The sequence below is a fragment of the Magallana gigas genome, chromosome 7 (genome assembly GCF_963853765.1).
Source record: "Magallana gigas chromosome 7, xbMagGiga1.1, whole genome shotgun sequence".
Classification (NCBI taxonomy): domain Eukaryota; kingdom Metazoa; phylum Mollusca; class Bivalvia; order Ostreida; family Ostreidae; genus Magallana; species Magallana gigas.
The window spans coordinates 35,696,880-35,724,780 of NC_088859.1; the positions used below are offsets into that span (position 1 = coordinate 35,696,880).

At 34.0% G+C, this 27,901-nt stretch overlaps 2 protein-coding genes across 5 annotated transcripts; one reads left to right on the top strand and one right to left on the bottom strand.

Annotated features, from left to right (window-relative positions):
* Positions 1-1,139: 1,139 nt before the first annotated feature.
* On the bottom strand, positions 1,140-18,273 carry LOC105349159 (terminal uridylyltransferase 4). 3 transcript variants are annotated; one of them, XM_020062665.3, is made up of 31 exons: positions 18,119-18,273; positions 17,449-17,788; positions 16,267-16,325; positions 16,027-16,140; positions 14,941-15,142; positions 14,632-14,705; positions 14,015-14,131; positions 13,645-13,828; positions 13,194-13,334; positions 12,530-12,726; positions 12,044-12,154; positions 11,856-11,936; positions 11,535-11,706; positions 10,593-11,323; positions 10,332-10,479; positions 9,093-9,179; positions 8,705-8,805; positions 8,267-8,428; positions 8,053-8,142; positions 7,328-7,441; positions 6,521-6,598; positions 5,925-6,102; positions 5,524-5,571; positions 5,202-5,293; positions 4,894-5,018; positions 4,290-4,465; positions 4,028-4,155; positions 3,519-3,734; positions 3,252-3,311; positions 1,832-1,892; positions 1,140-1,432 (listed from the first exon to the last, which is right to left on the bottom strand). In XM_020062665.3, exons 2-31 carry the CDS (start codon positions 17,771-17,773, stop codon positions 1,329-1,331), a joined length of 4,476 nt encoding a protein of 1,491 aa, XP_019918224.3. In that variant the 5' UTR covers positions 17,774-17,788; positions 18,119-18,273; the 3' UTR covers positions 1,140-1,328. The 3 variants fall into 3 exon arrangements, with proteins under 3 accessions (XP_019918224.3, XP_065923441.1, XP_011457156.3); XM_066067369.1 differs by having other exon boundaries at positions 3,252-3,338; XM_011458854.4 differs by lacking the exon at positions 3,252-3,311.
* A 145-nt stretch (positions 18,274-18,418) lies between these two features.
* On the top strand, positions 18,419-27,764 carry LOC105349169 (RNA exonuclease 1 homolog). 2 transcript variants are annotated; one of them, XM_011458864.3, is made up of 15 exons: positions 18,419-18,623; positions 18,984-20,707; positions 20,913-20,990; positions 21,165-21,275; positions 21,441-21,593; positions 21,751-21,885; positions 22,270-22,516; positions 22,640-22,789; positions 23,039-23,152; positions 23,248-23,321; positions 23,454-23,567; positions 23,983-24,098; positions 24,373-24,511; positions 24,678-24,798; positions 24,962-27,764. In XM_011458864.3, exons 1-15 carry the CDS (start codon positions 18,518-18,520, stop codon positions 25,057-25,059), a joined length of 3,480 nt encoding a protein of 1,159 aa, XP_011457166.3. In that variant the 5' UTR covers positions 18,419-18,517; the 3' UTR covers positions 25,060-27,764. The 2 variants fall into 2 exon arrangements, with proteins under 2 accessions (XP_011457166.3, XP_011457174.3); XM_011458872.3 differs by having other exon boundaries at positions 21,444-21,593.
* The last annotated feature ends 137 nt before the right edge of the window (positions 27,765-27,901 follow it).

Consider the following 27,901-nt stretch of genomic DNA (forward strand, 5'->3'; position numbering starts at 1 on the left):
GCTGTTTAATAATTTTTGCAATCTCATCCGATAACAACCCGTACACTTCTCTTTTTTTAAGTCCTTAAAAGTCTTTGATGAATTCAAGTACACGTATATTCAATTTGTGGTCTTTGGATTAAATACAAGGTGTTAATGGGAGGGAAACTGCTTGCGTCTGTTCGCGGATTAACTGAGACTTTAAACACACAAGGGTCACTAATCCACTGTATAGATTAGAAAGTCACTAAATATTATGAAAAATGATTATATTCTTTAAATCTCAAAAAGGTGGTATATGGTTTGCATGGAACTGGCTCAAGTGCAGTGTACTCCGGATGAACTTCTGTCCACACAAAAAAGGGAGCACAAACTACCTGATCACCGCTAGCGTCATTAAAGTTATCGGCGATCTCAACATTTGTATTCTTTTAAGACAGAGAGATCTTTAAAAAATTAAATATTCCCGTCTTTTACAACCGAAACGTGTAATTCAGAAGGCAAGACCGTGTCTCAAGCCGAATTCTTTTAAACTAACCGGTTGAGATGTATATACTGATAAAGCAAAGTAAAATAGTTCTCATTCACAACACTTCTATACAAAGTCTTCTAAAGCATATAGATGTACTAGATATGTAAATAAGGTACATTGTTCATCTAGAGTAATGGGTGAATAGAAAATGACATTGAAAAGTTCCCAGTGAAACTTTCATGTCCAAGACTTATTTATATATACACCAATCATGGCTTTCAAACAATAATAATGGCATTTTACTGAAATGTTCATCAAGAAAAATCTATATGAAGAGTTCAGCTGAGAAGACACCACCCAATTTATGAGTAGAAAAACCGACAAAGTTCACCAAAAATCAACATCAGAATAATTTCATACGGATCATTTAGAGTGGACTTTAAATTCCTTTTGAACCTCAATCCTTTACAAATAAACAAAGGGTTGTGCAGGGAAAAAAAATATTAATTTTTTTTTTATATATATATTGTTTCAAGAACATCCACTGAAAATGCAAAACTTTAAATAAATTTTTAAAAAATATACTTTATAAAATTTCATCAATCTTATAAATAAAATCATAAACCTTTCCTAAAAATAATAGTTTGACATTCTTTTCACTTCATAAAATGAATTAACAAAAACCAAATTGTTGATAAAATCATGTCTTTTTATTATAAAATAAAGATGTTTCGTTTTTTACTATACACACAGTAAAATTGCCAAATTGGATTGTACATGTATATCATTTAATTTTCTGTTCTATGGTAAAATTCCTAATGTAGAACTAAAATTTGAAGTTTCTAAGAGTGATGACTGTCCCCACCCCCAGAGAAGTTCACTTTCTGGGTGAGGGTCGATTCTGCTGCCCCCGGTACTGTGGATTATTGAACCTGTGATCTTGGTTGTTTCCCCTATAATACTCATTTGGAACTGTGATGCCTGTAAAATGAATTAAGTTTATGTTTTCTGCATGTACCTGGTATATCAATAATTACTTTTATAGTATAAACTATTTGATTTGAAAATCAAATAAAGCCTATTCTTTTGAATTAATATCTTTGGTATATACATAGACTATTTATATAACACATTTTCAAAGATAACCCCCCCCCCCCCCCATTCAGTCTAATTCATTCAAACAAATTCCATTAAATATATTTACTTTAAACCAATGTTTGATTTATAGTCATAATCCTAATTTTTCAATGAGTTGTAAATGAAGATTACTCCATTATATAAAATTATTAGTAAAAGCATGCAATTCATGCAATTTTATTTGCTGCTAGTTTAGAGGAATTTCAGGAGACATTTCCTAAATTTTTTTACCCAATTACCCACCCATGTGCATCTGATTCCTGGGGTTCACAATGCGGCCTGCCTCAAGTCCCTGACCGGGCGTCTACAAAGGTCAACACTCAAAGTCAAGGTCAAAGTAAGAAAATATAATGCTTGTATTTCTATTACTCAACTTATGGGCTCATCAAAATCAATTTATATTCAACATGATTCATAGAATCTCCAAGTAAATAAAAAACTCAGTTTCACAAAACAACACCGTAAAAGCAAGTTGCAAGTCTACATGCTTGTGTGAATAAATAAATAATGCTCACTTCGACACATGCTACATGGTTTAAAGCAACAGATACTGCCAAGAGCATTATTGAGTAGGTTACATATTATTAATATACATGTTACATACTGCAACCTCACTTAATTAAAGGAATTCTGTCATTTTAAAGGTGTTTTAACTTATTAAAAATTTCATTGATTGTATCTATGTGTAGATGTAAGAAAATGAAACAAACTTTCATTTACATGTACTGTACAATACGGTATTTAATTTGATCCCCAATAAACTTGATAAGAACAAAAATAAATCTGTGTTCATTTGTATGTAAAAGATGAGAATGAAATCATGTATAGTACACAAAATCAAATTTCTTGTTCACATATACGATAACTTTTTTTTTAAACTTTCAGGTGATCCCTTTTCATTGGCTAACTGTGTAGCATTGGCTTCTCTTAAAATTGTCGAAGTGAGCTAATATCTACCAATACATGCAAAATTAACAAAGCTATATGTGATTTTAACAAGCTACAACATCAGAATGCACAGAAAATTCATTCAAAAATAAAATAAAATTATCTTGTTAGTCTATGTAAATATGGAAGTGTTTGTACATCAATTAAAGATATTTCAATTAAAGATATTACTATGTACATGTACAGCTTACGAAGTTCAAGTTTAGAGGTTTTAATAGAAGTAAATGCTGCTTCTTTGAAATTTGTTAAAGTTATTTTCTTTCCATGATTATAAGATGCTGGAAGATTGCTAAGGTAAGGTTTATTTCATTTAACTTGGGATAAAGTCAAAATACTTTATACACAAGCAAAAGTCAACACACAAGCCATCGGAAGATACAATGTCCCTCAGAAATGTTTTCATCTCAACTAGCTCTACTCAGCAACATATGAATTGAGTGAAACAATTTTTTTTCCTAGAAAGTAATTGCTTAATAAAGAGATATTTTAAAATAAAGTTTAAAATATAGCACCTGAGAAGTCCATTACTTATTTGTTTAAATGATCAGTGACTTAAAACCATTTGTTACAGTATTGTGACCTATGTAGAACTGCAAATGCTATACAAGAGGGAGATTGTGCCCCAAGGTCATTGCATTCCAAAAGCATGATGAGTGGAGGAAAACAAGCACCTGTCAGTCACAAATGTGCAGCAAATTAAGATGAAAAACCCTACCTGAGGGGGAGACAACACCTGCTGGAAACCAGGAAATTGTCCCTGTAGCAGTTGTGTCCCCTGATGAAATGGATAATAAAATACTGGCTGGCCCAAAAGCAAGGGTCCAGAATTAAATAAATTGGAATTGTTAGTGGGAGTGGGGCCAACAAAGGAGACATCATCAACCTCTGGACTATGATTGCTTGGAGGTGAATTATTTTGATGATGCGTCATGTGCTCCTGATTCCACAAATGTTCATGCATAGCAACTGAAGCTGTAGGTACCTGCATATAATGGCCAGCATTTCCTGTTGGATGCATTCTGGGATCGGAGTGCCTGGAGTTGGGGCTCCTAGACATGTTATACTGGGGGTCCTGTCTGGGCATTCTGTTGAGCTGATGGAGAGAGGGTGGGCCGGTTATGTTCATGCCTCCCTGAGGCCTGGGGTAGGGATGAGACAGATGATGGGGTGCCATGTTATTAGGAATAGATCTGTTGTCCTGAAAAATATAATCCATTTTAAAATCAATTCACCCAAATCATTTTATTTATACATTCATCACTACGTTTTCTTATAGGAATACATAAGACGACCATAAACCACATATCTATGATGCACATGCACAGTTAAAATTTACATATTTATCACAATACTGTAAAGAAAACATATCTGAATGGGATATAACCTGATCATAAGTTGTGCACTTATAGTAGTAATATAGTAAGAACTTATAATGTGATCAATAGAGACTAATGCCCTGGCATTTTAAAAATGTCAATTTATTGTACCTACCCTTTGAGGACCTGGTGAAGACATGTACACAGGCATAGGGGTGTACTGGTTGGGTGGGGGCTGTCTCTGTAGGGACTGCCTGGTGTTAGGAGCATAGTCCTGGCTCTCTGAGTTGCTTCTTCTGTATGCTGCACAAACACATACAGAAAATCTTTTATCAAGTGTTATCTTTATTCATGAAGTACTCTGTAGTCCAAACTTTAGAGTGCAACTGTCAATTTAAAGTGTAGCTCTAAAACTGTCACAATGACAAGCATCGCACCTCTTGGTATGTTGTTTCCCTGCTGGATGTTCTGGTTGTGAACATACTCCCTCTGCTGGCTGTTCCTACCATGCTGGGGCTCCCTTTGCTGGTTGAAGTATTCCCTTTCCTGTTCTTTTCTTCTGGCGGCTAATGTTTTCTCTTCCATTTGTTTTCTTTCCCTTTCTCTTTCTTCCCTGCATAACATAAAATATATTGTTATGAAACAGTTATGAACAGTTGGTAATCTAAGTATACAAATCAAGATAAAATCATGGTAAAATATAGGAATTTTAGTCTATGTTTGATTGAAAATGTGCATCACTGTAAATATAAACAAGTACAGATTATCATCAAAACAAGAGAATTGAAAAAGATTTATGACACACCATAACCATTAGTGCACTAAAACAGAGAAGTTTTCATGACATTGATTCACTTTATAATATTTCCCAGCTAGCTTGAAAGTAGAATAAGGGCTCTGATATTCACTTTTCCCCATACTCTTTCAGTTAGCTGTAACATTTTTTGGAATGTTCATATGTACATGTGCAGTAAACCGATAGAATTTTTCATATTGTAAGGTAATCTTTATCAGAAGAATAGGTGTACATGAACAGCATACCTTTCCTTCCTGTTCAGTACAATTGGACACTCCTTGGCAATGTGTCCTATCTTAGAGCACACTCTACAGCCTCTGTCATTGGGAGGACTCCCCTCCGTCAGACGAGTCTTGTCAAAGAAATAGTCCTGAAACAAGTGATTGCACTATCTTAAGATCTAGGTATACTGAGTACAAAAAAAAATTTACTGTAAAAGTTTAATCTAATATCTTATTTCACTTTTGCACTATACAATTTACTGATAAACTCTACAGAATTCAACATACAATATGTTAAAAGCACTTTTTTTTGACCGATTTTTTACATTTACCGCTGGACTGGTAAAGTTGGTTGATATGTTGTGGACAGGTGTGCAGTATAAGGATCGGCCATTAACAAAGGCCTTTATGATGTACTGGTGCACTAGAAGAAGAATTATTTAGAATAAATTAAATTACTTGTTAAATTACAGAAAAAGGAGTAACATAACAGGATACACTTCTCAATATGCTGTAAATATTTTATTTATTTTTCAGAAGACCTATATACAATTACATGTTCTCTTATGAGTTATGAGCTACTTCTTCAGATGTCTTCATGTAAACATCTATGTGAAAATATTGTACATTTGTAAGTATGTAGGAAGAACTTACTTTTTCTAGACAATCCACCACCAAGATTGTGATTCAAATCAAAGGGATCTAAAAATAGAATTCACGGTAAGTACACAATTGGTAGAAGCATTATCAGTTATAAAGAAAGAATTTAAACTGAAAAAACAGAACCAGCAAATCATTTTAAGCAGATCTTAGAAAGTCCATACATGTTCAATGATTTAAAATAAGTATTTTTGTAACATTTGTACAAACATACTTTATTACATAATATTACAAGCAGTGTTTTGAAAGAGAAAATATCCAAGTCATAGGGGTACATGTACTTGCAAATACTACCAATTTATCTGATACATGTACATGAATGCAGTTTGTTTACAATATCCACAAGTAAAAATAGACTATAGTGCGTACTTTTAGGAGACAGGAGCAATGCTTACCCTCTATTGCCACACATTTGCCATTCCATAACTTCTCAAATCTAGTCAGAGGCTCTTGTTGTCTAATGCAGACAACATATTCATCTATCTTGAACTCCTCTGTGTAGAATTTAAACAGTCCTGTCCACAATTCACCAACACTGGCATTATTCTTACCACAGTGTGGCCACAGTTTTGGCTGAAAGGATAAACCATTGTCCATGTATAGTATGAATGGAAATACAAATCTTTTTATACTGTAAATTTGCAACATGAACATGTACAGTGTACATGTAAACTTCAAAGAATCTGCTTAATACATACATGTAGCATATATAGAATTTGATGCAATCATTATTGATCGTTATACTGTAGATTCCTAATTAAAACTGCGAGAAGCACATTTCTCGAATCTTAAAATCTCGCTTTTTTTTTCCAGACAGTTGTAAATTACATAAATTTTGGCATTTGGCATTTTGTATTCTCGCCATTTGATGGAAATGGTTGAATCGAGGAATTAAGTACTCGGTTAAATAAGAATTCTACAGTATAACAGATAAAATAGCCGAAATAAATCCTGAATACAGATACATGTATAGACATATTTTTATACATACTAGAGCTGCAGTGTTGTCCATGTACCATGCATTCCATCCCTCCACTATCCTCTCTGGCTTCTCAGACTCTGGGTGTAGCTACAAGAGTGAACATCATAACACATATTACTTAGATTCTTTAAATACATTTCCCAGTGTTTACAACAGGGTTCAAAGAGGATAAAACCTGTCTTGCTTGGTGGCAAGATAAGTGAAATATTTCATCAGCGTAAAACATGTGTATATTGAAATCTGGTTAAGATTACATCCAAGTAATAAAGTTAGGTGGCCATAAATGCAAATGATCACTGGTATGCTTTGATGAAGATGGAACAGAAATAATTATATGATTTAATGATGCCTATAACCATTTTAAGTGCAATTCTTTCCACTCTAACACTGTTACATTAGAATTACTTTAGCATACAGTACAAGTACCAATATATATTTTGCAGGGTAAATAATAAAAATGTGTGACTGTTTCATCCCGGTTGATAATTCAACAATTACTGTACACATCATCTGAACATTTCATATAACTAAATGCCTTCAGTTATACAAAATATACCAACTTGTATGACTAACCTCAGAAATCAAATAAGTGAACAGATACTTTTTTTGCTGTACATGTATGTTAAATTAGATTGCCCATTTTTATTATGGATGACTATCTATAAGATCCAATAAGACTTTGCCAAACATACGTAAATGTGGGTGAGAAAAAAAAACAATGTTTTTAAACTACTGGTAAATGATTATTGTCAGTGCTGTGGAAACATATACAGAAGAAATAGTTTCTGCTACAGAGTCCTATCTATGAGTCCTCACCTCTTGTAAGACTGGTAACACTGGTGGATTACACTGCTGTAGATAGTAGATCAACATCAGGATGTAAGCATAGGACGACAAGCTGCCTCTCGAAGCGTCACCTATCTCACAGATCTGTCAAATGTAGAATGACATTTACTATATACAGTATCTAGAAAGGAGAATACATTGTAAGATCTTTTTAATACAGATCTTCATAGAGGGACAAGATGCCTTGTAAAGTCCGAGCTCTCTCACCGATCTGTCAATACATTTATCTACAGCATAAGAGAAATTGCCATTAAGTGATCTGTAAATATGGCATGCCATTTCCAAAACAATATTTATACTTTTTACATGTACCGGTACATGTAAATAAAATAGGACAATCAACATAATTTCATACTTCCCATCTCAATAAACTTCTCATACACAGTGCTGTTCCATAAATTATAGGTATCCCAGCTTGTTTATTTACTTTTGTCAAACAGTAAGTAAAACAATTACAAAATATTATGGGGTGTATTCATTTGGTCGATAAGAGAGCTGCAAGAGTAATCGTAATTTGCTCATTTGCATTATGGAGATCTCCGGTATATCTCTATTGTCTACTTTTCAAATAGCAGGTAGACAATGGACATATTCAGGTCCAGTTCTGGAGGTAGCAAACGAATACACCCATGGTTTCTATGCATGTATCAATATTTATCCAGGTGCAATGTTGCTCAAAAGTAGCAGTCACCTACCTTGGCAAACACTTTAAAAGCATAACCAAGGACTTTAACACGGCCATCCAATTCAGAGTAGAGGTTTATCATCCGAGTATTGTGAAGAGCCTAAAACAAAAACATCTCTATGTATATAAATGTCCTAATATCATCTGAAAAGACAATTTAGCAGAGAAAAACCCTGTAGCGCTAATATAATTTATTTTGAGATAAAACGATGAAAAATTTCTACCAGAAGATTGTACAAGCTAATGTCTCCTTCCAACTGAGATCGACGGTGTTTGAATTTGATGATAGGGACTTTTGCTGTTGTTATGGGAAACACATTGTACAGGCCTTTGTGTGTCTTTAACTTCTTTGTGATCTTCTCTATGCAATCAACATAATCCAAGTTCTGTTGCATGTAGAACACGACAATTCATGAAATTAAACAGTCTAACATGAAGCCCGATATATCATTAAAGAATATGTGTACCAGAATGATATGAGACTCATATTGCCCAACTCTTTCAGCTTTTATTTCACATACATGTGTATTTGTTATTAAAATGTGAAACTACATGTATTACTGATAAATATAATTGACATTTAAGGCAAAAAAAAACCTGATTCATTAAGTTGTATAGTGTACCTTCCTTAAAAAAGACTCCAATACTTAAAAAAAGTTTACCTCTGGCACAGGAAGGTCAGAAAAGGTCATGCACAAGTCAAGGTCACTGTGTCGAAAACCAAAGCCATTGTTGGAGGATCCAAACATCTCAAGTCTGGCAGCTGAAAACAACAACGTATAATTATGCAATTCATACTTATATATTAATACATGTCAATCCAAAATTATGGTATGCAAGTCTTGACAAACAATTTATAAAGAAAACTTCCATGTGAAAATGCATCATTTTTATGTACAGTACTTAAATTTGCTCATTTGCAAATCTGTGAACTGGTTTTGTTTTTCTTCCTACTAATGAGCATATCAGATTCTATTTTTAAAGTTAATAAACAATCTAATGGTCATCATTCCGAAATCTGAATGGTCTCAAGATGCGAGAGACACCTACTGGGATACAGCTCCTGTATAAACTGCTCCAATTCCCACCGGATGTTTTCTCGGTCTCGGATCTCCTCTACAGAGGGAGCAAAGTCTTCTACAATATAAAGAAATGACATTCATATTGTGGGTACTGTATAGAATTGACATTAAACTGCTTTATACGAGGGTCAATCAAAAAATACGAAGACTTTTGTCATAGCTATGTTACTTAACGTCAAAGCATTACTAAATTTGGTAGACATAATTTAGCAATAGTTTCAAACAATTTGCAAGAAAAAAAATTAACAAATTCCTTTATTTCTAAGATTCATTTAGAATCTTATCCTGCAAAAATAAGGTCACGGCGCACGGTCAAGATTTGTGTTATGTCAACAATAAACCATATAATGTTAAAAGTAATATCTCTATGAATTGGGCTTAAAACCAAATAACATTGAAACCTCAAATTAAGTATAGTCATGGTATTCTATGTACCAAATAATGACAGGATATATTGTTTTGTCAAACAGATATTAGTAACTAAAGACAATTAGTCCTCTTTAGAATTGACTAAAATCATCGATGTCGCCGGACGTCACGGCGCAACGAGAAGTACAAACAAAATAGATTTAACTCACAAAAAAGCCGATACAAGCTATGAAAATGCTCAATGGTGCAAAAGATAAGGCAACAATTATTTGCAAGTTTGTGTTTAACTGTAATAAATTTTTTGGGGGTGGTGGTAATTGTATTTTGAATATAAAACAGTCCGAAAGAGAGTAAAATATCTGTAAATATTTGGTCAAAAAATAAGTAACGTCAACCGACGTTCAGGTTTATCCCTACTGTACACTAAGAGATACACGGTTAGAAAATGAAAAATTTGAAGAACTAACTTATGATTCTTGAATAAATGTGTGCAAATAAGATGTTAAGTGGTTCAGTGCCATTTTAAATTGTAAGGAGAAAGGCACAAGAGACTAAGCGCGATATAAAGATGGGGTATATCTATAAACTGTGCGTGTTTTATCTTGACGTCATGTTTTAAACGTTACCGTGCGCCGTGGTGACAAAACATGTTGTTTTTAAAAAGGGGTATCAAAAATACCGTTTCATCAAATGGACTAAAACTTCGCATATCAATAACATAAGTGTTGGTGCACAGATTAATCTGTTAAGTATGACTTTCATTAAAAATATATGATAGACAGCCACATTGTCTTCGTATTTTTTGATTGACCCTCGTACAAGTACTTTATCAACTCACTTGGAACTTGCTTCAAGACTTCTGTAAGAATCCTCAGATGATCCTTTGTCATGGCAGGCAAAGGGCGCAACTCTGGCATCGTATCTTCTGGACAACTCATTTTGAGATGACCTTCTTTCTCACAGATCACACACAGTACTTTTGGGCCCTAAAATGTAAGTGTCCATAAAAAAAACTTTGAAAAACATAAATCAATGCAAGTTTTTGGTACACTTTTCTAGAACTAACAGTAAATTTTGCTATCAACCTGTGCAAACATACCTTTCCATCAGACAGAGTGTCTAGGGTAAAGGCATAGCTATATTCTAGATTATCCTCTTTAATTTTAGTAGAACTGTCCACTTTGTTCACATGAACAAAATCTGATCCACAGTTTACTTCTTCACAATTGCCCTTGCTAGTGGTGTCCTCTGTTTTATCTTTATCATTGTTTTGTGATTCTGAACTCTTGGAATGAAACACTGATAAAGAAGATTTAATAACATTGTCTACAATGCATTTGGCCATTTCTTCTACAGAGCTTGACTGGGAAATTAGCTCTGAAATAGATTTTTCTATGGTTGAAGAGTTTCCATCTTTAACTTTGTCACTATTATCTGTTTTAGTACACACATTACAGTCTGTGTTTACATCTTGATTTACACTAGCTGCTTTGGTACATTCTGGTGACTCTTTTTGAGAGTTTTCTGGTCCAGTCATGTCTGTGTTTCTTCCTGCTGGTGTTGTCTGTAAGTTTGCTGAATCACTTCCATTGCCTGAATCTCTTGATTCTTTTGACTTTCCTTGTTCTGCGGTTATCTGTGTTTCACTCTTTTTACCATCTTTATTCTTCACCCTTGCTAGAAACTTATTTTGCTCCTCTTCAGAAAAACTTGAGAAGTTGGATGGTAACCCAAAGTATAGGTACGACATTCTGATGCAGTCCCAGATGTACTCAAACAGCTCAAAACTTTTGACAGAGCGGGCTGCATTTCTCTTTGGTGAAAATGGGTCTGAAATTAAAGTTACATCCTTAACCTTTTAGGAAACTATTATTTTTCAAGATCTCAGCAAAATCAAACATTACTGCAAAGTCTCATGTATAGTACATTTTATACTTTTTTCAGCTAAAATTCATTAAAAAATGGCAGCTGCATATTTCATAGTACATGTGTATGGAATTCAGTTAAACATTCCATTCAACATTTATTTATGATTAAGTACCCTCAATTGCCAGTCGCTTGGCATTCCATTTCTTTTCAGCTCTAGGGAGTATCTTATGTTGCCTGATACAAACAATATTCAGAGAGCTGTCGAACGTAAGACTGTAAAAGGCCAGCATCTTCAACCATAACCCTCCCACACTCTCCGTGTTCTCTGAATGCCACACTTTTGCCTAAAAGAAAGTAAATCTCTATGACTTGAAAGATAAACATGCATTGACAAAAAGTAATCAAACACATTGAAAAAGAAATTGGCATTTGAGATAAATGCAAAAATGCTATTGTTAAAAAAAGTTGCTATAAATGAACTTGTGACCCCTACCTGAGTTGACACCTGATCTATGTCTAAGTGCTTAGGTGTGGGGATTTTCTTTGGCTGTGTCTTCTTGTCTTCTTCGTATGTCTATTAATAAACAGGATTAAAATTGTAATACTTTAATTGGAATATTGTTATTTAGAGCTTTGTTTTTAAAAGAAGTAAATAACAAAGAGGGAATTGATCAGAAATACCTCTAAAATTGGTAGGACGGGAGGAGAGCATTGTTGTAGGAAATACACTGTCATTATAGCGAAACAGAAAGCAGGCACAGTCCCCTCCATCTGACAGTCCACGCGACAAATCTACAACAATCATATACATGAGGGCAGGAAAAACATAAAACACTTGGAATAGGTAATTAAATTTATCTTCATAATTTGACAATTTTGGCAAGAAAAACATCAAACACTTGTAGATGTAATAGGTAAATACATTTATCTTCATAATTTGTCAAATCAAACTTAACTTTCTAATCTTTCGTGTTCTTTTTAATGTTATACAGCATAGTCTGCATAACTTAATTTAGCTCTTACAATAAGTATTTATGTACAACTTCTACTTTCACCAAGTTTCCTTTCACATGCTCCTCATTGGTCACGGATGAGAGATCTTGAGAATTCTGAATTCTACAATTGTAGATATGCTTTCTTATTTTGGTTTCATTAAAAATTACTTACTTTTGCCCAATATCTGAATATTACAGCAAGCTTCTTGAAGCGAGGGTCACACCTGCTGTACATCAGAAGGAGGTGGCTTGTTTCCTGGGCAAGGTCACTGCCGATCGTTAGCTGACATCTCAGGCCATGCACATGGTCAGTGAATAACACACAGGGAACTTTGGAGGAAAACTGACTCTGGACATCCTTGTATTCTTCTGTGGAGATAAACAAAATAATGTGTATATTGGTGTTGGCACAGGCCAGATTATCGACCTCCTAAATTATTAATATCAATAGTTTCTTACGCAGCATTTTGTCTGTTCATGACAGTCAAATCAAAAGGAATCTAAGTAAAAGATTGTACTGTAAACCTACTTTTATTTGCAACAACTTTATTTTACGATTTACTAGCGATAAACTGGTTCACGACAACTAATACTCGTGAACAAGCCTTATCCAGACCAGTGTTGTTATAACAACCATACCACAAGGACTAATTTGTGGTGAGAAATATTCATGGAGGCAAAGCTCTTGCCAACCTCGTAAAAATTTCTCACACGCGAATAAAATGTTGTTCACAGTATCTAAGAATCAAAACTATAATGCCTTAGACATTATATGCTTTATTCATATTTTTGTATTGTACAGGTTGATTTACATGTACACTTATTTTAATGCATACCTAGAGTTTTCATAATTTTGAAAGCTTGCATTAGAGCCTTTGCGTGATTGGCCTTGTGGGGCACCACCAGATCAATGTTCACATCGCTGTCCTTGATCCCAGTTGCTGACAGGGATGAACCGTACAACACCAACTTTATATCTGTAAGAACAAAAACAGTCACGTACTGTGATCTCCTTTAAATGACATTTGTTCTATGGAGGGTTAAATGACATTTGTTCTATGAAGGGATGTCATCATTACAGTTATACACTGGTGCATGAAAGATTATATGTGCATGGTAATACATGTAGTTATCAACACCACTTACCATGTACAAAAAATTTCACAAAAGAACAATAAAATCAATCATATTGCATACATATTTTCCATACGATTTGAAACAGGGAAGTCTGTTGCAAAAATGGATCAAGTCCATTGATCAATAAGCACACAGATTTCAGAACTTTACCTTTGAGGTGTTCATCCTTTGTCAGTATGTCTTCCAGTGCCTTGGTCAGATCACTTCTGTACCTCACTTCCTCCTCTGACAACCCTTTTTCTGCATAAATCCTCTCCACCAAATCATTCAGTGCAGCTAAATGCGGGGGAGATGGACATGGAATGTCTTTCAGTTTCCTCTCAAAGTTACTGACCTTGATTAAAAACAATAATTATCAGCTACAGGTATTCATGAAAATAAAACAATTCATCTCCTGAATCTTTAAGCAAAGAACAATCTTTTAAAGCATTAGTTAAACTATAATAAGAGAAGATTTTTGTCTCCCTTCTATTTATACTAATAAGTTATAAATGTATTCACAAATGTTAATGACTCTGACCTCATTTCTCCTTCGGTGCCGATTATCTTTGCAGTGCTTTTGACAGTCTACAACAGCATCCATGTGATAATCACAGAGTCGACAGAAGAACTTGGCCTTGGGGAACCTTAGCGATTTCTGTGAAAAAATTGTTTTAATTATTAAGGAGATGATGGTATTAATTTCAACTCATACACTGTACATGTTCATTGGAACCACAAAATTATTAATTTCAACTCACACACTGTACATGTTCATTGGAACCACAAAATAATACATCCACAAATTCTCATTCATCAAGATCACTCATTAATACATTATTTGGGATAGTGAAATCCTTCTTTTTTTTTCTTTTTTTTTGGGGGGGGGGGGTAAGATTCACAATTGAGAACCTAATGAGTTTTTCTTGTGTTATTTTACAAACATAATAGGTTTGATGAACATCACCATAAAAAAATTATATTTCTTATTCTGATTCCAATTTATAATAATTACACCAGCAGAAAGATCATAAAAACTGTACCTCAAAATAGTTTACACTTCTCATCTCACACTGCTATACATATGTATCACAATGGATAAGCCGATCCCACACTTATGATAATGCAAGAAATACAGTTCATGTACATTGTAGTCACCTTTTTCAAGGGAAATATTTTCTCTTTCTCCAAGACAGTGCATACATCCTGGTGAGGAGTCTTCTCATCCATTTCTACAGAAAACTTGCATATTTCAATTCTATGCTATTTCTCTATAATGGCAATTCATTGTTGCTTATAAGTTCTTAACCAAAAAAAAAAGACTTGTATATACATATATGTAAATACCTGTTCTTAGTTTACAGTGGTGTTAAGATGTACGAGTATTTTATTTCAAAAATGAATTCTTAAAGTTATTGGTGAGTGTTTGTCCTCTCACAACCCCCCTCACACCACACAATCACTCACCATACAGAGATAACTTGGGGGACGACTTAGAGACTGCTTCTGTTTCAGTCTTCACTCCATGTTTACCCTCTGTTTTTTCTGCTTGCCTACTGTCCGTTTTGGTTGTTGGTTTACTTTCTGTTTTCACTTCTTGTTTCCCACCTAATTTGGTCTGTGGTTTCTCCTGAGGGGCTTTTGCATGCTTTCCTTTCTTTGTTGCATTCTGCAGACAACAGTAATTGATTTAAAGTTTTTATTGAAAAAAAAAATTGATGTGGTTTACCATCTCTACTAAATCATATAAACTTAACTATTTAAAAGAACCATTACAAGTTTCAAATTACAATATACAAGTATGTCAAAGCTCAAGCAGTGGGAATTAGCTATGGTTTTCAACTGTTAACCACTACAAGCTTCAGATTACAAAACATGCCAAAGCTCAAGAGGTAGGAATTGACATATACTTGTATAATTGAAACTTCATATCATATATCCACAGTAGCTGCATGGTCTGTTGCTCCTGGTCTGAAAAAAATTTGAATGAAGGATCTAGGACCTACAGATCCTATATGTCAAAAAGTTGCAATTTATGACACACAAAAAATTGCGTTAGTTTTGGACTGATTAAACTTATCTCTGAATACATTCTGTACAAATATTCGATACCAGACATTTTACTACAGATATCTTAAACACCATTTCCATCCTCATAAAGAAAAGAAGTGGTATGTTTACTTGTAAAAATGGCTGCTCTTGATCTGCATGTGAATTAACATACCTCATTTTTCAAAATCGGTTAGCATGTTTAAGAAAAAGTCTGAGGCAAGTAAAGTGATGACATCAGTAGTACACTGTCTTTAGATTTTTACGGTATCAATTATTTTCACAACATTTGTTTAGTAATAGGATTAATCAGTCCAAATCTCCAAGGTCATCCATCCAATTTTTCCAGACTGGGATCTAAAGACCTGCAGCTAAATTCACAGCAGCTGAAGTTCAGTTTATTAACCACTTAATTGGACAATAAATTGACATATTAACTGAAAAATCGAAATGTAATTACTTGGTTAACTATGTGTAACAAATCAAAAGTTCATTATTTGTTACCTTCAGCCTCCAAAGATGATCCTCATCCTCTACATGACCAGCAATACCCTCTTTAGTCAAATGGGCATTGCACAATCGACAGAAGAAACCAGGCTCTACATTTTTCTTTGGTTTCTAAAACAAATGTAAATTGATGAAATAGAATCTTAGTAAGCATTTTAATTATTTACATCATTCATTTAACAGAGAAAAAATATAAAAAAGCAAATTCACAGAAGTCCAGATTTTTCTAAAACATACATTCTTTAGAGGGAAAATATAGTCTTTTTCCAATGCACTCAGGTATACGGCATTCTCCTCTAAAAATAATTTGATTTGGTCAAATAAACTACTTCCCAGTAATTGGACAACATAAGATATACATGTGTACAACATAAATGTATATACATATTGAAATTTTTTCTTTACCAAAATTATGATACTTATTAGCTGCAGGTCTGTAGCTGCCAGTCTGAAAAAATTCCGATGGACAACCTGGGAGCTGCAGTGCCTTCCATAGTAAAAATGTGCAATTTACAGTGCACATAAAAATGCGCTATTTTTGGACTGATTAATCTCATTTATGAACACATTCTGTACAAATATTTGATCCAAAAAAAAATCCTTGGACATTTTACTACAGATATCGTCACTTTACTTGCCTCTGATAGTCTTTAAAACACCATCACCAGCCCTGTAAATTGAAGTGGTGCAGTTCGTTTGCATTTTAAAATGGCGACTCTCGATCTCGACGTGAATTAATATACTTCATTTTCCGAGATCTGTTATCATGTTTAAGATAAAGTGTGAGGCAAGTAAAGTGACGATATCAGTAGTAAATTGCCTGAAAAATTTAATGGTACACGTACTCATTGTTTTCACAGAGTTTGTGTGAAAAAAAGGTTAATAGGTCCAAAACTAGCAAATTTTTTTGTGTGCCGTAAATTGCAGTTATTTTCTATGGGAGGCACTGTTGCTCCCAGGTTGTCCATCCAAATTTTTTCAGACTGGGAGCTACAGACCTGCAGCTAGATACTTATAAAACATATATCAGCAGAGCATAAATTATTGCACTTCAAACTTTACATAAAAAACTAAAATTGATGACAGCATAATAAATAATTCTTTTTTTTTCACCAAGAATAATTGTCCATGACACATTATCTATTTGCATCACAGCATGCATAATTGAGGCTGCAAGATCTAAAGAAAAAACATGTAATTAAGTATTCCTTGTGAAACTGAAAGTTAAATCAGTATTTATTTTGCTTAGTTGATATATACCACATAACTGAATGGTTGAAAGATAAACATCAAAAAATGCAAAATGACATGTTCAGCAAAAACCATCTAGGCGGTCTATCTCCGACAATTTAATTATTAAGCCTTTAAGATTTCCACAAAATTCTCGACACAACTTTTCTAATTGAAAAAATTAATAACCTTCTTCATCCGAGTCTTTTGAATCTTTTACATGACTTTTCTTCTTTCTTTTTATCTTCTTTTTGTCTACATTAATAACTTCAACCATATCATCAGGCATAGCATAGCTATATTTACTAATTGGAACATCCTTTTTCTCATCATTAGATGCAGCTATTTTATTCAACCTGTGCGGCTCATTTGTTGCCTCTTTACATGTTTTTCCTACCCCCTTCTCATCTTTTGCTATAGGTGTACTGTCTTTAACAAAAGACCCTATATTCAATAGCTTTTTTATATCATTCTCAATTTCTCCAACACTCAAAGTTTCTTTGTTTTCTGCCATTCCTGCTTATTCATTCTGAAAAATAGTAAACACTTTACACAGAATGTTAATTTATTATATGCAGCTACATAACTGTTTACATGCATAAAAATTTGTAACTATCATCTAGCTAACATTTGTGTTTGCAATATGGTAATGTCATTATTCATCGCTTATACAGTACTCTTTTCCCTTATGATTTTTTATTTCCGAAGATAACCATACATTTTACATGCTTAAACTGTATCAGAAAGTGTTATCTCCTATGAATGTAAAAAGGTTACAAAAAGTGAAAGTATTATTCACAAAACCATGCAAGATATTTTACTGTGAATGTCTAATGTTCAACTGTTCTTCTACACTTACCTTTAAAACTACAACATTACTAATTTTATAATTTTACGATATGACAATGATAACATTTCCCAAGATTAACTGTCATATATTCCAAGAAATTTAAAAATCAACAAAATCATGGGCGCTGACATATTTGATCATGCATGATGGGTAGAATAAAAGAGTGCATGATTATTTGATTTAATATTATTGGATTGTTACTCCTTTTGTATTAAAGTATAATTCTTTCAAAATACACATGAATTATTTTTTAAAAAAATACATTAATTAATTTTTTTGTCGTAATCGTCAAATCCGAAACTACTACTGTATTTCGTATACTAACTTATCTATTCGTGAAACCTGTCATTTTTAGCGATGTAGGGGTTTCAAAAATAATTGTTACGTTACTTCTATCTCCTCATAAGCATGTTCTCGAGTGGGGGTTACTTCCGCGGATTCAACTGTCCATTTTTTGCCAGTGGTCTTTGTGAACGCCCGTATTGCCACTACCGACATGTAAAGACGGAGGAAGGTAGCAGAAACATTTTTTTATTCATGCAGTGGAAATGTCATTCAAATAAAGAAAAGATTTGTACATGTTGTTATTTGTATTGTTACACTGTTTTATTGAACTGATATTCTATGTAGCTTAGAATGAGTTTTGTTTTATGATGATAGCATTTTTAAGTTGTGTTTAATGCAACTGGTAAAATGATGTAGTACACATATATCTCATTCACCAGTTCACAAAACAACACGCTCTTCTTTTCTTTAGGATAAAATGTATATTTCATGTTATAACAATGGGAATTCAAGGATTCAACAGTCTATCCACGGGGTTGTTTATTCAGGCTTGGTATTACCATGGTAATTAATTGTAATTGTTTTTCAGAAAAACCACAAAGTAAAGCAGCAGCTGGGTACTCTGATGCACAATATGAAGTGAATTGGAATCCTGGGAAAAATTCAAGTGGTTCCTTGGGTGAACATGTCAAATTAAACAAGTATACTGGAGAACCTGAAATTTCAATTGATCCAAAGACAGCAGACAAAGAAACTCCACCAGAAGAATTTGAGAATGTCAACAAATATACAGGAGAACCAATCCTTACCCCAGAAACAAATGAATATATTGTAGAAGTGAAAACTAATTGTCAAAATTACAAACCAACAGATAAAAAATCTTTGAAGTCTCGGAGACCAAAATTGAACATACCAAAACCTGTTCAAAAGGTGAACAAGTATACTGGTGAACCAGTTGTTGAAAGTGTTGAAAAACAAGCATACACACCAGAAGCCAGGGATTTCCCTGAATATAATCCTACTCCTATCAATCAGCTAAAACCTAGTCCACCAAAATATAAAACTGACATTTTAGATAATGAAAATGAGCAAGAGTACGACCCACAGAGTAACTTTTCTACCACAAGTTTACTTAAGCCTTCTCAGCCCCTGGCCATAAAAAGGTCATTTACGTATGATCCAACCACACCTGACTTTCACCATCCTGCCAAGAAAGCTAAAGAAGAACAAGAGGTCCCAGTGTCTGATAATGAGGACAAAAGCGATGATGGAGAGTTGGGAATGTTCAGTGAAGATGAAGAAGAAATGATATCTGAATCGAGGGAAGATGATGTAGATACAATAGACAATGAGGAAGAAGACTCATCAAAGCCCTCGATGATTACAGATGTCAAAGTGTTTGAAAGTTTACTTATGCCAGTTATGGATCATGATGATAGCAATGATAGATTAAGTGATACAGAAAAGACTTTATCAGACTCAAAGAAAAAATCTAATGAAAAAACAAAACATGCCAAAAAATCAAAAACTAGTGATAAAACTTCAGATCACAGTAAAAAATCATCAAACAGTTCAATACAAAGAAATGGGCATTCTTCAAAGGAGAAGGTGTCAAAAGCAGAATCTTCAAAATCTTCTAAATCAAGTTCATCGTCAAAATCAAGAGAACAGTCATCATCCAAGCCATCTTCCAGTAAATCCTCAGTGAATGGTCCCAAAAATTCATCAGACAAACAAAGTTCCTCTCATTCATCCTCCTCTGATAAAACACCTCACAAGCATTCTAGTTGCAAATCCTCATCTACTTCATCATCCTCTTCCTCTAAAAATAAGTCATCTGAAAAAGAATCATCCAAAAAGCCCAGTTCCTCCTCATCTTCACATCAGAATCACAAACACAGCAAGCAGTCATCACATAGTAAAAGCAAACATGAAACAAACACTAGTAAACATGAAAAAAGTTCTAGCAAAACTGAGAAAAGTTCTGTCAAACATGAGCATCATAAACATTCATCAGATACAACATCAAAACATGACCATAAAAAACATGATTCTGTGTCCAAAAGTTCCAAAGAAGGCCACAGGAACTCTACAGAGAAAGAGAGAAAGAAAAGAGATAGATCAGTTTCATTAGACAGCAATGGATCTAAGCGAAAGATAGTAAACCTGAATGTGGATCTGTTTGGAGAAGACAGTGATGGGGGCCCTTCACTGTTTAGCGATGATGAGGAAGATCCGTATGAAGAGTGTCTTCGGATTTACAATGAGAGCAATGTTTCTAGACCATCACCCAAAAAACAACATAATGAGATGGTATTTATCTTCATATTATTTATTATCTGTCCAATAGATTTGTTCAAAAGAGGTCATGGTCTCAATATCAATAAAATTTAATTCCATACAGTGACTACTCATTACCACAATAAAATCTGAGTGTGTTAGCGGAAGAAACTTTAATACGTTAATTGTTTTCATTGCCTGATTTTATATTATATTCATTGTTGTTATACATTTTTAGAAATTGAATGATGCAGACCAGAGTGAAAGCATGCAAATACCAGGGAAGAAGAGGACTGCTCACATAGGAAGCAAAGAGGTGTGTATGTCAATTTTGTCTTTGAAGCATTTCAAGCCACAGACTTGATTCCTTGTATCAGGATACACGGCAAAAGAATGCACTGAGAAGAAGTATGTGGTTGCCAGTACCCTGTATAAATTATTGGAGGAGGTGGGTGTTGTCTCTGACTGTAACTAAGATATCATTTTTCAGGTTACAAGAAAGATCCCAAAAAAGCCCAACAGCAAACTATCTCCAGCTCAAATCATGCACAACCGTTTTGTTCAAATGCAAAAGCAGGCACAAGAGGAGGCTGGAAGATCTGTAAGTAACAGATAATTAAAAAAAAGAATTTTCGAAAATTTGTTTGCATTTTGATAATTTCATTGAATTTTGAAAACATCATGAAAGATCAATGAACAAGCATGCTCATTGATTCAATCATTCAAGGATATTTCAATTGAATTTCTATTGTTGGTTGCTTGATAGCAGGAACCATCAACTTCATCAGCCAGCCATTCAAAACAGAGGGTTGCCCATCATAGTAAGCAGGCAGGACATGGGACCAAGATAGTAGATGGCAAAACAGTCATCACTACAGTGTCTAAAACCCAGAAACGTACAGCTCATGTACCCAATGTGGTATGATACACATTCATATACAGCAAAAAAGTCTTCTAACATGCAATTATATTTTCCGTTCCATATTATTTTGCAATGTCTTATTTTGCATGAATACAATTATTTATTTATATGATTTTCTTCAAATCTTGGTAAGACAATCAACATGTTCTTTCAGAAAAACTTGAAGCGACCTACAATTCCAGCAGAATATGGCAGCAAGGTCCCAATCAGTGTGAGACAAAGATACTTAAACACCATTATTGATGAATGTCTACCTCTCTATCAAAAGGAAGAAGATGCATTTAAAAGAGTAAGTCTATATTCCAATACTCTGTACCAAAAAATTGTTCTTTGGGAAATTTAGATGACCTTTACCCTTTTGATATTAAAAAGCAGTAAAATGTTGATATATTCTTTACCATGACTTGTAAATATAAGATATCCTAGAAATTAGACACTAACTTACAGGTATAGTTGCAGTTGACAGTGAATTTGTAATGGCAAAACTTGTATTGTGGCTATCAAGTAAAGCAGTGTAAAAACAAATTGAAAGCTCTTCATCTTACTAAAACAAAATTTCATGATACATGTAGTAATTTCACTATTATGATCTGTATACTTGCATATAGATTATATATAAAACTGATTTGTTTGCATATACATATTTTGTATAAAGGGTTTTCTTTTTTGACAGGGTCTGGAGGAAGAACTCTCCGTGTATAAAAGAGCAAGCAACAAAAATGTGTACCTCAATGTGGCATGTAACACGATCAAACGACTTCGAACTGAGACTGCTGAATTTTGTTCATCGCCAACAAAGCCCACTTCTCCTCAGAAAATGTCCCATGAAGCAATGTTGGGCGGGAAAAATGCCACTAAAACCACTTATACCCTCAACAGGTCAGGAGGCTCTTACAGGGGGCCTATGGAAAATTTTAAAGGTAAATTGTGCATTTAGATTTTAATGCTAACAGAACAGAACTACATAAACCATTCAAATAAACCTTATGAAAAATTTTGAGTTAAAATTTAGATTATTTTAAATGCATGTTGCAAATTTGTAGGTTCTGATCTTTACAATCGATTGTCGAGATACATACTGACAGAGGAACAACTTCAGGAGAATGGTTATCCCCGACCAGACCCCGAGAACAGCTCTGCAGCAAAGGTGTACACTACCAGTCAACAGGAGCAGAATAGTGCCAAACTGAAAAGTAAGGCAAAGCAGTCTTCACAAAAGTTCTTAAGAAATTGAAAATTACACTAAAATTCTCATTTGTGTTATTCTTCAAAAAACTGCGAAGCTTATTTTAGAATTGTTTGTATATGTGTACATATTTACTTTTCCTTAACTACATTGTACTTATATATGTTACATAGTTATTTATTGAGCTTCATTGAAGAAAAGATTTTTTAATATCTTTTTTTATACATATTCGTAAACTGATACATTTGTTTTGCAGCATATGAAAAAATCTGTGTTCGATGTGGAAAGCGCTTCATGGTTTACCCAAATGGAACATATGCCCACAAAGAAGAGTGTATTCACCACTGGGGAAAAGCATGGAAGAAGAAAAGTATGATCATATAACTCTAAAGATGCATATTCTTAAATAAAGAAGAAGTAGGAATCAAAAGTTTATCATTATTGTTTTGCTTGAACTTGTTTCAGTTGCTGGATACATTGAAACTAGATATACATGTTGTCAGGGAGATTTGGGGGCAGAAGGATGCCAAGTTGCAAAGGTAAAGCAGGCAATTGATAAATGATTATATGTTCATAAACTATTTGTTTGGTATGATTTTAAACAATTTTAATCACTGAGCAGTTTGTCAATGTCTTTGAGTAACTGGAATTTCCTCTATACTGATACACAGTACCATGTGCATGAAAGCAATAAGTGGGAGAACCGCATGGGGTTCCTGCGGACCCTTCCATGTTCCCCCGTACCTGACGGTGACTATGGAGTGTATGCCATGGACTGTGAGATGGTAGGTTCAGCTTTAATTACAAGCACACAGACTTGTGTGTTAGGGTAGAATCTTACACATATATCCATACAGACATTTTACCTGAGAATTTCCGACAAGTAAATTTCCTTCCAGATTGTGTTTTTTTCTGATATAATTGTAGTCATTTGACTACATGTACCTCATTATTTGATACTGGACAATTAATGATCTTCTGAAATTTTTAACAAACAAATTTAAGGATCTCGAATTGCCTAGCTGTAAAAAAAAAACTGGCTCAAATAAATTAATTTGATATTAGTTTGCCATACTACAATAAAACTTTTTTATTATGAATTACTCTGACATAAAAATCTTAATTGGTTACATCGGATAGAATTAAAAAATACAATAGAATTGGCCAGTAAACATTTAAATGTTACGTTTCATTTTTCAGGTTTATACACAAGGTGGGCAGGAACTTGCTCGTGTAACAGTGACGGACTGTGAGAACAACTCGGTGTACGAGACCTTAGTGAGACCAGACAGAAAAGTCATTGATTACAACACCAGGTACACCATCAGAGCTTGTAGATAATTATGTCATATACATGTGTATGGTTTTTAGAAGTTTTAGAAGTGGATTAAAATATAGAATGTTTTTATAGAAGTTTTGATAAAGAGTTCCAAGATTATTTTGAAATATTGGTTTTACCAGCTTGACTTTAGTTTTGAGTTTATGAGATAAACCATGTTGTGTGAATGTTATCATAAGGTAATACATGTAGCTATCTGGCAATAACATACATTATGTTTGTACATGGAGGTAGATTAATTTTGCTTTCAGATTTAGTGGGATTACTGCAGAGGATATGGACGGTGTGACTACCACTATCAGGGATGTCCAGGCAGTGTTACTTAGTCTGTTCACAGAGAAAACGATTCTTATTGGTCATAGTCTGGAAAGTGACCTTGTAGCTGTCAAGGTCATTCTAAATTTTATGACATTTACCTTTTGACTGAATTTTATTTAAACAGTGCAATCAAATTCATGCAATCGATTCACGCAAGTTTTTTTGTTTAAGTGTTTATTCATAACTAGTCAGTCTTCGATACATAAGTTTTTTCTAAAGTGATGGCCATGTTTTACAGATAATCCATGACACAGTAGTTGACACTGCAGTGGTGTTCCCACATCGTCTCGGACCACCCTACAAAAGGGCCCTCAAAACACTGATGGCGGAGTATCTCAAAAAGATTATTCAAGATGATGGTAAGTAGAAAAAAATCTTTAAAACATTTAAGATGTTTAATTATGAATTGGAATTAGGAGATTAAACTTACACTTTGAAATGTCATAATGTATTACCAGTACACCGTATACAGAGTTCTCCTATTTCCTGCTCCTATCACTATTGTTTTTATTTGACCACCAGTTGGCGGCCATGACAGTCAGGAGGACGCGATATCTTGCATGGAGTTGATGCAGTGGCGAGTTAAAGAGGATGCTCGCAAGGAACCACGATGTAGCTGATTTTTGTAATGACAAATCATATCATACTGGGTATTCTAGTACAGGGAATTGTTGGACAAGAAGAAATAGGATTATGTATACATTTACTAATACATTATGTACCTATTAAATGTATTCTGGCTGAAGATGTAAAAGTGAAGGCGAGCAAACTGTAAATTAAGTGTGTTCTATGTGCAGAATGGTGATTGAGGATGTTGATCTTTTGTTGAGTAAAAGTATGCATGTTGTTCTCTTCTTATTCTATTCAGTTATTGCATTGAAACTAAAACATGATATCCATAAAACAGGTGTTACATAGTATATTTGTTTTTGGATTTGTAAAATCTATGTATAATTATCTTGCATTGTTAGAAGACATATGCATGCACTTTAAAATTGAAATGACAATGCACTTGTATTTTTTCATGTGTTTGGTTTGATATATTGTGTAAGGACAGTGTCCTATTCAAAATTGAAACTATTGAATTACAAGCACATGTAAAGGATTTTACATGAAACTCTTTAAATTTTTTCCCAATGGGCATTTGCTACATTTTAAGATGTCTGGTCATTAACTATGCGGCAAAGTATACCGGTACCTTTAAATTAAAAAAAAATGTTTTAAGCAGAAGCATATGATATGAAACTTTTCTAATGTTTGCTAGAATGAGAAACAAGAATCTTACTAGCAACAAACATATACCTGGGTAGTATTGGTGCTGTCTCAGCCTTTTAGTTTTGTGTTATTATCTTTACCCAGTCGGTTAAAACTGGGATATGATCTTTGTTTTGATAACAAACATGTATGTGGTTTATCATTCTTTTGATAATCTGATGATGATATATTTAATACTACCTATAAAAAGTGGTATGATATATGTGATAAAACTTTCAGGATTTTTTCAGATTTGTAAATTCATTAGCACTGCCAAGTACATGTACTTAACTTTATTTGCATTTCAGTTGGATGCAGGTTATCAGTTTTCTTTTGCATAACAAATCATGAAGAAATATGGTGTAATGTTTCTGACATTGTTGTACAGGTATTGTGGTCCAAACACAAGTACTTGTATTTTGGTTTGATATACTTTGTGATGCAGTGCAGCACATGTTGTAACTTGCTTGAAGTTTCTTTATAAGTTTGCGAGGTTCTTAATGTGAGTAGTTTTCTATAATTTATAGGAGAACATTGTAGTAGACCCCTGGACCAAGTAAGATCCATGAGGTTCAAGTCAGTTACTTTTCTGGTGTCCTTTGATGCCGTTCATAGAAGACCTGGCCCAGGGGCCATAAAATTTAGACAAGCTCACTTTGGATCTGTCTCACTTTTTAACTTTGTATTATGTTTGTAAAAGTGAGACGGAGATAAAAAATGAGCTTATCTAAGTATTATGGCATTGGGCTTGTTGTGGCTCACAATCTATTCTCTCATTCTATCTTCTTTGGGCTGCTGCTTTGAATCCAAGGAATGTTGATTGTATGTCTGTTATTATCGTATCTATTGAGATTATTGTATTGGTGCCATTAATATAAATGATGGGCTGTTTTATACATTGTCAATGGAAAAATATGTTTCATGTCAAGTTGATGTGTCAAATAAAACTTGTTAAAGACATTCAGTTGTTATACTTGTATGTTCCTAGGAGACTTAATCAAAAACGCACATTTTTGTCCCCCGCCGCAACGCGGAGCGGGGACATAGAAATGCCGGGCGTCCGTCCGTGGGTCTGTGTGTCCGTGCGTCCGTCCGTCACACTTTTTTGTAAGCGCTCTCATGCCTTCAAATTTTGACGGATTTTCATTAAATTTATACCAAATGTTTATACCACTATTACCTTGGTCAAGTTAAAAAAACAGCGTTGGTTGATACTTTTTGTTGGAGTTATGGGACTTTGACCACAATAATGACTCCGTTTTATCCAAAAATTGACCTTGTAAGCGCTCTCATGCCTAAAATTTGACGGATTTTCATTAAATTTATACCAAATGTTTATACCACAAATACTTTGGTCAAGTTGGAAAATCAGCATTGGTCGATACTTTTTGTTGGAGTTATGGGACTTTGACCACAATAATGACTCCGTTTTATCCAAAAATTGACCTTGTAAGCGCTCTCATGCCTACAAATTTGACGGATTTTCATTAAATTTATACCAAATGTTTATACCACAAATACTTTGGTCAAGTTGGAAAATCAGCATTGGTCGATACTTTTTGTTGGAGTTATGGGACTTTGACCACAATAATGACTCCGTTTTATCCAAAAATTGACCTTGTAAGCGCTCTCATGCCTACAAATTTGACGGATTTTCATTAAATTTATACCAAATGTTTATACCACTAATACCTTGGTCAAGTTCCTAAATAAGCCTTGGTCGATAGACTCCATACTAGTATACTGCTTGACCGGCGGGGGACCCAGGAATTCTATTCTTGTTAACTTTGTATTATGTTTGTAAAAGTGAGACAGAGATAAAAAAAAAATGAGCTTGTCTAAGTATTATGGCATTGGGTCTGTTGTAGATCACAATCTAATCTCTCATTCTATCTTCTTTGGGCTGCTGCTTTGAATCCAAGGAATGTTGATTGTATGTCTGTTATTATCGTATCTATTGAGATTATTGTATTGGTGCCATTAATATAAATGATAGGCTGTTTTATACATTGTAAATGGAAAAATATGTTTCATGTCAAGTTGATGTGTCAAATAAAACTTGTTAAAGACATTCAGTTTTTATAATTGTATGTTCCTAGAAGACTTAATCAAAAACGCACAATTTTTAACCGGGTTTTCCAACGGAAAAATCCGGTTATTAAATTGGTGAAAATGGCGGGCTGGCGGTTGCCAAAAGGGTACCCTCAT

Bases quoted from the DNA above. Each gene is read 5' to 3' on its own strand.
- LOC105349159 (XM_066067369.1), bottom strand. From the start codon at position 17,773: ATGGCAGAAAACAAAGAAACTTTGAGTGTTGGAGAAATTGAGAATGAT. The intron at 11,707-11,855 runs GTAGGGGTCACA...ACTTTCTTTTAG, and splicing joins TAGATCAGGTGTCAACTCAG to GCAAAAGTGTGGCATTCAGA. The intron at 8,143-8,266 runs GTAGAAATTTTT...TTTTTGTTTTAG, and splicing joins TTAGCTTGTACAATCTTCTG to GCTCTTCACAATACTCGGAT.
- LOC105349169 (XM_011458864.3), top strand. From the start codon at position 18,518: ATGTTCTCGAGTGGGGGTTACTTCCGCGGATTCAACTGTCCATTTTTT. The intron at 20,991-21,164 runs GTGTGTATGTCA...ATCATTTTTCAG, and splicing joins CTCACATAGGAAGCAAAGAG to GTTACAAGAAAGATCCCAAA. The intron at 21,276-21,440 runs GTAAGTAACAGA...GTTGCTTGATAG, and splicing joins AAGAGGAGGCTGGAAGATCT to CAGGAACCATCAACTTCATC.